The following is a 10,485-nucleotide window of genomic DNA, read 5'->3' as shown; positions in this document are numbered from 1 at the left end:
TCTGATCCGGGGGGCTCTGACTGGTCACTGAGTGTGTATATATGTCTGTGAATATACTGACAATATTTATGAATGTAGGCATGTATGTATGTATGTATGTATATCTTTATATATGTATGGGTATGTGTATATATTTATATATGCCATCCATGTATTTATCCATTTATTTTTCAGGTGAGCGGACAGATGTTGGGTGTGTGGTCCTGTGTTGTCTTGGTGTATATTTAATATACTTAAAGTTATATGCTAACTAAAAACAATTGCTGTGGAAGGCAAGTTCTKCCTTGCAAATATTGCATTGCTCAAGTTTCTCTTTAGTTTTCTTAAAATGATCCCACACTTTGAGCTCTGTTGCCAGGTAGCCATGATACCAGAGCCTGTCTGTATAATGTGTTGTGACATCCACAGCCTACCCCAGTTACCACTACTGTGCATGTGTGTCAAGGACAGAAAGGCAGATGTGGCAGTGGAAGGTGTCAAAGCAGTTTGGAGAAAAACAAAGTAAAGAACAAAAAAAAGAAAACAATTAATCGATTATTAAATTAGTCATAGATTATTTTAATCTAATCGTGGCAGCCCTAATCGTAGACATATAAGATATGATGGCTGGACCTTTCGTTGAAAAAAGTTCCATCAATTCAGGGTTCAATTCAAACTCTGTACCAAACAGAGAACCAGAGGAGTGGAGGGTGAGCGCATGCCAGAGGTCAGCAAATTTATCAAGCAAGAGGGGAAAAAAGCCTTCAGCATTATATAAAGTTTGGATGAGTGGTGGAAAAACAATAGTTCTGACCTTTAGGAAGTGGTTAAATGGAACGTTATGATCGACATCTTTCCTTAGTAGATAACTCAGCGACCATACTTTGGATTGACGAGCTAACGGCTAAGTCCAGTTGGAATTCTGCCTCTTAAAGTCGCCAGTTTCAACAAATCAATAATCAAACACTTAAAATTACCAGCAATTTCACACAAGCAGCAGCCAGTTGTAGCCCTTCTGGTGCAGACTGAAGGATTCAAGGTGGAATATCATTAATTCTACAAGAACTGACACGCTAAAGTAGAGATGTCTGCAATTCATTTTGGTCCCACTTAGAATAACCATTAGCTTGTCCAAGATATTACTGTTCCTAATTTTTCCAATTCAAAAGATCTGGACTATCCTTTTAAGCTGTAATAAAAAAACTTGACCTCTCTGCTTGATTTTTGTGAAGATGACTAAAATCCCAGTCAGCAACACGACAGTTTCATGTCGGATGAGTYGAACCAGCAGCAAAACATCAGACATACGAGCTTTGAAATCTGAAACACACACACTAATACTCTCTAGGYTGATAAAGATACTGCTGAGAACACACGCACACAATGAAGTGGAATGCTGCCGTCTACAACACGCACACGAACGACAAAGTTGTAGATGGTAATCTCTTAAATACAAATGCAACCTCTTCTGAAAGCATGCGTRAAGACATTCTGTTCATGTGCAATCCGTGCTCGTATCGGAGGTGCAATGAACGAGAAACGTGGTTGCAACCTCCACGGTAAAAACAAAACCATCGTGACGATCCCTCCCCCCCAATCCCACCGAGGCACATGGTATGGTCAATGTTTGGCAGTGGAGAGCTGTTGGCAACRAAAATTGTCAAAAGAAAATAAGAATGAAACGTACAAATCTTGGCAACTAGAATACATCATGATGCTGAACCTCCTTTTTGCCAGGTTAAGTCTGGAGCACTGCTCTGGCACTATGAACCAAACAAYGACTTTGTGGCAATGAAAATATTTAAGATACGTTTTTTTTTCCTGATCAACAGTAAAAAAAAATTAAAGGAGCAAACGTAATATTGATTCCTAACATTAAGTCTATAACAGAAAAATAAAAACTGACTCAGGTCGCCAGCTGTTGAACCACAAAACCAAACATCAACACGTAAGTCTTGACGGGGAGACTTACTGAAAACAAAACACTAAAACACTGAGAATCATATATATAAAATAAAGCTTGAAAATAACTATTTAGGAATATGCTCGTGAATACCTTTTTATATTTTTATATACACATACATATCTATTGTTTATATATATCAATATATCTGTTAAAATTATAACTTAAATCTTGCTTCTTAAACTCCCGGAAGTGACCGTGAAGGCACAGACCTAAGCTCAGTCCAGCGAGTGGAGAACTCCTGAGCTTACATCGGCACTAGAAGTCCACTTTCATCCCGCTCCGAGACGAGCCGGGAAACAAAACAAAACAAAAAAAGGGTAGAAGTCAGTCGCGCTTCCTGTTTCACATCATCTGTTTAAAGTTTCGCCTCGCTTCTTTCGTTTGTTTTTTGTCTTTTCTTTCTGTTTTTTTTTTTTTACAGTTAGCACCTTATGAGAGTTAAACAAAAGAGGAAAAATAAAATGATAGCATATACGAATGTGCAAAAGTACATCAATAAAAATACTACAAAGATATATGCTTTTTTTCTCAAAAATACAAGTGATACAAGGATAGTAAAAAAAATAATGCGATTGGAATAAGGATGATAAAAAAGTGACAAAAATAAAAACTTAAAGCATGCACTTGATCCTTTTAGTGTGTAGGATGGGTGAGGAAAAGTCAGGACAGGCCTATGTTTGGGGGAGTTGGCTGGTGCGACCTCGGGCTCTAGCCCTGGATCTTGCGGAGGATCTCGGTGGAGACGGGTGGGTGGAAGTTGATGGTGTGGTGTCTCAGGCCCTGTGAGGTCTTGTAGCTCTTGCCGCAGCGACACTTAAAGGGTTTCCTCACGCGAATCTGCGTGCGGTGACCGTTCTTGGCGTGGTATTTGATACCGTTGACATTCTGATTGAATACAAAAGAAAAAGTAATTATTACATTTTTTGCACATTTTCCACCTTTAGCTAAACAATAGCTAACAAAACACAATGAACTTACTGATGATCTTAATTGACTGGTATTATAGCTCATCTCAGTTTGACTGTCAGGAGAGGTAACGGCCTCTAACTTCAAACATTGTGAGCTCAGCCGGGTTAAAAGATGAGCAGAAAAAGTCAGATTTTAAAAGAAAATTTGAATAATAACATTTGTGTAGACGCTGACCTCGACTCCTCAGTGTTGTCTGACAGTCCAGCATTCTAAATGCAATACATTGTGCCAAAATGTAACAACTACCAGGGGCAAGACAATATTTTTGTCAGGATTTCATGACTGTACATGTTAGTGGTTTTATACATGCGCTGATTCTCATTTTAAATTATTCTTTATTTTTCCTTTAAAACTACAGGTTTTTTATCTCCTAATTTCTAGTTCAACTGAAAATTTGACAATAATGAAACATTTCCAAAAATAAATCTCCAAATTTGTACCTTTTTTTCCCTAAATGCAACTTTATGCTTGTAAATCTGAAAGCTGGGTTTAATCATATCACTTGTCTAAGAGACAGCTGGCATTATAGAAAAAAATTCAATTTGTGAGTTTAAAGTCKTCTGCATGGTCCATCCGAATCGTCAAAATCTGCTTATGAAAATTGCGTCATTGCCCCTTTTTGTCACAAGCCCCTGGGTAGGGCTGGGCGGTATGACCTCAAATTCATATCACAGTATAAACTGAATCCCTTCACGGTAACTGTATATATATCATCATAAAAAGCAAAGATAATGTAATTTTTAGAGCATTTATTTAGCAGAAAACTGTAATCATAATCAAACCCAGCATTTTTGCTGATGTGCAAATGAACATAACAGAAGTACTAAAGAATGTTTATAGATATAGATAGATAGATAGATAGATAGAAAATGGTTTCAACAACAAAAAAACATTCATCAAATTTTCAACAATATCAAAACAAAATGGATGTTATAAGCAATACTTCAAGTAAAATTAGTCATTTAGACTTAAAAAAAAATAAATGTTGCCTAAAATGTTATAGTGTGACAGGACCTTAAGGGACTTAAGCTGCACATAGTCCTGTCATAAAACTATTTCAGATAACCGGAATGTGTGGTGAAGCCAAATAAATGTAACATCTGCCTGCCATACAATGAGCTTCAGCCTGCTGACCTTACTGGCTGCTGCTCTGCTGCGCTCTCATCTTCATCATCAGACCAGAGCAGACTGTAGCATTAGCAAGATGGATTTATGACTGAACTAACGTCCACGTCTTTTTGTTTTTGTCATCTCTGTGGGTAACAATACATACAAAACAAGTTTTTTTTTCTTTGACAACTCGGGTGTGAAAAAAAACTACAATTGTTAAAGCTACACTCTGCTCGACGTGCAGCAGCAGGGAGGGAGGAAATGATCCAGCGACACGACATAACTTTTCTACAGCGAGGGGAAATTTTGAAGATTTATTCTCTCTGTACGTGTTTTAAAACACTACATTTCTTCATTTATTTTCAGAATATTTTGAACTCCGACTCAACTGTCTCTGCACTCGCAGCTCTGTTGACACATGTGTGATGACGTAACAGATGACAGGACGGTAGAGGGTAAATTTCTACCGTAGGCCAACTTCATATSGTTTCTACCATCTATCACATATATTGTGCAGTCCTACCCCTGAGTGAACCTTTCGCCCTCTTCCACATATGAATTCTTGTGTGATTGGTCAGAAGTTCTTGGGCGTGTTTGTTTATCCTAAAAAGTGCTCAATAGCAGTGGCCTTATTTTGCTTCAACTAATCCACTTCCAGAAGTCGACGCTTATAAAGATAGTCAAAAACTCGTGAACGGAGGAAATGTGTGGCGCTTTAATCGTGACAGATTTGTGGCCAAAGTAACAACAGATATAGGAATGGAGATGTTTTTTTTTAATGGAGTGTAGACACCAGCGGGAAGAAACCCCGTGCCGTGACGTATCCTGCRGTGGGAGGGGTTTCCCAGGAGCTCTGAGCAGTGCGTCTCATGAGCTTTGTGAGATTAGAGATTAAAGTTTGAAGAAGCTTGGATGAKCTGAAAGAGGTTTTTGTTACAAACTGTAATAAATATCGGCCAAAGCAAACAGACCGTGATAAATTTATCACTGCTTCCAATCATGACAGTTGGGATTTATTCAGTGCTGTTTTTCCCCAAACATAATGCCCCAGACATGTGATACCCAGATAAAGAGCTCAAGTGGAGATTTAATCACAGATGAAACTTCATGTCCCTTGGCTGGAGCTGACTTTTTAATCCTTGGGTCTAACCTTACCTTATATCTCTTCTTACACCCGGGGACGGGGCAGGCGAATGGCTTCTCCTCGCCCCCGTTCATGCACATGGAGCTCAGGATGGACTCGGAGCTGATGGCACTTTCTGTGGTCCATGACTCATCGCTGTCCGACTCCTCGTAGTCTACCTCCTCCTCATCATACTCGCTGCCTAAAGGCGTGTTGGAGCCGTGCAGAACAAAGAAAACATTTGTCATCTTATACGAAATATGGACGGAGCCGTAGTCAAGAAAAGAGCATGTTGCCATTCGGATTTGCCACACACGGAATGATATGTGGCTCTTTATTAATGCTTTTCTCTATTTTCTGCTGCTAACTCGATGCCTAAGTAGGCCACATACCACTGAAGGCAGACAAAACAAATATGCTGTGCTTGTGTCTGTATGTGCCTGCGAGCCAAAACTCAGGGATTGGCACTTAGAAGGGGATAATTAAGTGGGAGTGATCTCCATTGCTCAGCCTGGAAAAAAAAAAGAAGAAAAAGCGCCTTGCTCAGAGCAGAATATTTTCCACTCACATGTGTGTACGCACGCACACACCAAGCATCCTCGAACCACATAACTGAAATGCTCAGGCGAACATAAAGGCCCACTGACCCCCCTCACTCCGCCTCACCTTCTAACAGGAAATGCTGCACCTCAGCATGAGGAAGTGGATGGCACCCTGGCACATGTTGAAAGAGGGTGTGTGTGTGTGTGTGTGCGCGCGCATGTGTGTTACACCCAGACCTAACACTGCGTTTGGAACCATTTGGGCTGAAATTGGACATCTGCTTCTGGGCTGTGCAACACTCAGCCCCATGCAAAACGCACAGCGTGGCAGCTGCTATGTAATTAGCAAAGTGTTGACTGGTTTGCTCACTGCAGGAGCCACCAAAGCCAACACACACACACAGACACACACACGCACGCACACACACACACTGCAATAGATTTTTTTCCTTCCACTTTAAAAGTTTTGAGGAAAAATTACATGAAATCGTTCCCAGCTATGAAAAAATGCTGTCTATTTATTTTTGTACTGATTAAAATGAGAGCTGTGCACAACTCATGGTTTCTGACTACATCCAAATCATTCAATAGGCACAAAAGTAAGCTGCATTCCATTCATGTTCCCAAACATTTTTTTATGTGTGGAGGACTGCGTGAGTCGCAAAAAAAAAAAATTWAAAAATTTAAAAACACACTCCCAATGACGTATTTGTAACTGCGAGCCCGATTGCCAAAAGGCTTCATTTGCATTCGTCACTTTCTACACTTCAGTTCACTCCACACGTATGAGCAAATCCATCTTTCTTCCCCTCAAACGCACGCTTCACCACAACACCTGTCGTACCTGTAGGCGTGCTGCTGCGGAATGAGGAGGAAGGGGTGATGGGGGGCGTGACGGGAGGCGTCAGGTTACCGCTGGTGTGGCGGGGGGGCGTGGCCGTGCTGTTCCTGGACAGTCCGCCCGTGATGGAAAGGGACAGCTTGGGCGTGGCTTTTTTCTTCATAGTCTCCTGCTCCCGGCGCGCCGCGTCCGTCATGAACCTGAAAAAGACGAGTTCCGTTTGCTCTTTCATGTGTCGATAGAAACATACAAATATGCAAATCACGATGTTCTGTTATTGTTTGATATACGGTAATAATCGAAAGATGTTCCAAATGCACACGTCTAGAGTTAAAACAAGGTGTATTTGTGAATTAAATATACTGAAGTAACTACTTTAAATTATTAGCCTGATTTAGTTATTTCACTGAAATCTGATTGGTCAGGTTTAGATTAAACATTAATCTTTATATACCAGTTTTGAAAGGCCCACTTATTGCCATTTATAGGTAATATTAGGCTCATATATGAAGTCCCCTTGCGTAAAATCATTACTAAGTTCCGTAGAATAACTATAGTCAAGGGAAAAGAAGTCCACTCTTTCAGTTCTAGGATTTTACATATCAGGACATAATCCTGCCCACCAGTCTGGGAAGGGTTAGAAGGCCATTTCCAAACTATTTCAAGTCCATCGTTCTACAGAGAGAAAGCGTATTCACAAGTGGAAAACATTTAAGACAGCTGCCAGTCTTCCCTGGAGAGGACATCATGGCAAATTCACCCCAAGGTCAGACTGTGCGACGTTTAGAGAAATTGCATAACACCCAAGAGCTTCATCTCGGTCTCTCCAGGCCTCAGTTAGTCACGTTAAATATTAAGGTTCATGACAGGACAATTGGAAAAAATACTGAGCAAGTTGGACTTGTTTGGAAGGGTTGTAAAATCTTTTCTCTTTAAAATGAACATGGCAGCATTGCTTATGTTTATAAAGTTGCATCGAAAATGAACCACGAGACTGGTGGGACAAAGTCCTTTGGACAGGTGAGACCACAGTGCCATAATGTACAGCGCAAACCAAACAAGTCAGCACCAATACCTCATTTCAACTGTTAAGCACAGTAGTGGAGCTGTGATAATTTGGGCTGGTTTTACAGCCACAGGACCTGAACCAACCTTTAACTCCTCTCTATAATCCAATTTTCTAGAGTCAAATTCAAACGGGAGGACTTCCTTTTTCTCATAATTACTGGTCACATAGATTAAACAACCTCTTCAATATGAATTAATCAAACATTTTTCTTATAAAGTTATGTTAAATTTAACTAATACTTTATTTTTATTTACACCTTTAGSTTTACAATAAATAATTAAAAACTGGATTAATTTAGCAGGTTTGTTCCTTCTGTTGGTTGTAAGTGGTTTATAAAAAAAAACAGCAATTTAGTGTTGTTGTTTTTTTTACCTACAGTATGAGCTTTGATGACTTTCCCTCCCCTCCGTTTTGCTGTTCTGTAAACTGTTACCTAAAAAGTGCTGTCTCTGGTGTCATAAAACATAATCGTCCCGATCATAAATAAAAGACGACATTTACGGCCTCACCGCTTAGAAAAATATTACTGTAAAAGTTATTCAGTCTCACTCGCTTTTTGTTTTACAATTGTCTCCTTCAAAGTCACGTTTTGTTGTAATTCGATGGTGCATTAAGTGGGATGTGACGTGGCGGTTCACCACACAAACACACACACATACTTGTGATTGGTGAAACGTTGCCTTTGGCAGCTCAGGGAGCTATGAGTGATTGTCTTGTGTGGTTTTGTTTGCATGTTTGTGGATGAATCACTGCTGCTGGGTCTATGGGAAGTCATCAGTCATTCACGATTTTCTCACCGAGTCACATGAGCAAGCATAAACAGTGACTTTTAAAGGGCGGTGCAATGCTGCCCTCTATAGACACATGTTTTTTTGTTTTGTTTTTTTGTTTTTTTTTACTGCTGAATGAGAGTGCGTACCTGTTGATGTAGCTTAGGGCCAGGTAAGTGGGCTGCTGTTGCTCCTGCTTCTCCAGAACCCGCGGATCTGTGTCTGAGAGAGAAACAAACGATCAGATTAATCACCTCTCCCTGTGGAGGGAAAACTGTCTGAATGCTTTAACATGTAGCTGAGTCATAAATGTCCTTCCTGCCAGACAGGCTGACGGATTACAAGAGGTTTCCCACACTGGCTTCTCCGTTTTTAAAACTCATATTACAATCATAATTAGTGAACCAATACTCAACATCAAATTTGTTGCAGTTAAAAGGAAATGCCTTTCCCACTTTTGCTGCTCAATCGCTTCTGGGACATATATATATATGACAGAGAGAAGGAAAGAGGTTGTGATGAATGTRCTCATTGTGTCAGTCAAGACGTGCACATGCACTTTCTTTCTGACTGGCCAAGTCAGAAACTCAACACAAGGAAACATCCACCGCTCGAGGCTACCGGCGAAACTTCAAAGCCCAACGTCCCACCCCACCGAAAACAGGAGCAGGAGTGCATGAAAACGCTGCAAGCGAGCTCCATCTGTGAACTACCAGTGCCATCAAGTGTTCGACAGGGAAACCTTCCATGGGAGACCAAGTCAAAAAAACATATATTTTACTTTGTGCCATGCCATTTGTGTGCGCATACAGGAATAATTGCAGCTGTATATTTAATTGTTTGCAGATGTGTTGCAATTTGGATCTAAAGACTCCAGAGTGCTCATTTTAAGTAATTCCAATGTCATGTGTGTGTGTTGGCCTTCACACCCAGGCCTTCACACCTCATAATTAAAAAAGAATGCAGACTTCCCACAGTGCAGAAGAACACCAAGGCCGACCAGCAAACAAGACAGCAAGCCAAAAAGGAAAGAAAAATAACAAACAACCGCTGCTTCAATTTAACCCCCCAGTTCTACACAACTTTCTTAAAAAGCAAGACAAGAAAAAAAAAAGTAAGGGCAGCATTTGCTGAGAATGCAAACAAGCTTGCACACACTTAAAAGTGAGGTGGTCCACAAAGGTGGTCCTTGAACCTTTTATAGCTGAGCCTTAATAATCCTACCTGCTGCTCAGCTGGAGACACCAGATCTTTGCACACTCGAAAGCACAAATACATACCCACATGTTGGGTTTTCTATCCTTGTAGGAACATTGCAYTGATGTCCATTTATTTCTATAGCCTAAAACCCACCCCTTACCCTAAACCTAATCACCCCAGTACATACCTAACCATAAACTTAGCCTAAACTCAACTAACACCTTAGTCCTAACTCTAAGATGCCACCCAAAATTGGCATCCATACTCATGGGGACCAGATAGATCCCCATAGGGAGCATTGGGTTTATTAGGACTGTTCATTGACTTCCATTCATTTCCAGTAATTTCTACAGCCTAACCCTGACCACAAACCCTAAACCCTGACCCTAAAACTAACCTAAACTCAATTCATACCTTAGTCCTAAACCCAACCCCCAACCCAAAAATGGAGTTCCACCGTATTAGGACTGGTCTTTGGTCCCCATTAGGACTACTGGTCTTGACAAGGTAGGTGTGAATACTGGAAATGGTCCTAAATGGGTAACAAAAACAAGTACACACACACACACAGCTTGAACTACATAATTGACGAGGCCAAGTTACAAGACATGACAGTGAGTGCTGGAAATACAAGTTGGGCTTTTACACATTTTTCTGTTATTTTTTCAGTACAAGTAGTTAAAAACACACATTAAATCTTATGTTCATCTTCTAAATCTCTTGTTTGGTAACTTCATATAAAGAACTGGGTCTACACATCATAAAGTCAATGTAAAAGCACCAGAAAACTTTCTACGGAGATAAATTAAAGCATGAATGAATGGAAGAAAAAAATGGGGTAAACCAGTCTGATTCAGTAAGTTTGGATGCCCAGAAGTGAGCGCATGTGTTGTGTGTGTGTGTGTGTGTGTGTGTG

The 10,485-nt window shown here is 40.4% G+C and overlaps 1 protein-coding gene across 1 annotated transcript in view; it reads right to left on the bottom strand.

Annotated features, from left to right (window-relative positions):
• Window positions 1–2,117: 2,117 nt before the first annotated feature.
• Window positions 2,118–10,485, bottom strand: part of LOC106519498 (juxtaposed with another zinc finger protein 1) — a 13,890-nt gene continuing 5,522 nt past the window's right edge. Inside the window, exons 2-5 of the mRNA XM_014011206.1 lie at window positions 8,519–8,591; window positions 6,534–6,730; window positions 5,180–5,349; window positions 2,118–2,830 (exon numbers count right to left, since the gene is read on the bottom strand). Of these exons, the coding sequence (XP_013866660.1) occupies window positions 2,654–2,830; window positions 5,180–5,349; window positions 6,534–6,730; window positions 8,519–8,591 (617 nt within the window). The 3' untranslated portion in view covers window positions 2,118–2,653. The remainder of the gene's footprint in view (window positions 2,831–5,179; window positions 5,350–6,533; window positions 6,731–8,518; window positions 8,592–10,485) is intronic.

Source organism: Austrofundulus limnaeus, unplaced genomic scaffold (assembly GCF_001266775.1).
Source record: "Austrofundulus limnaeus strain Quisiro unplaced genomic scaffold, Austrofundulus_limnaeus-1.0 Scaffold78, whole genome shotgun sequence".
NCBI classification, from domain to species: Eukaryota; Metazoa; Chordata; class Actinopteri; order Cyprinodontiformes; family Rivulidae; genus Austrofundulus; species Austrofundulus limnaeus.
Note: the sequence above shows the minus strand (reverse complement) of the source record. Positions and strands in the feature narration are given on the sequence as shown.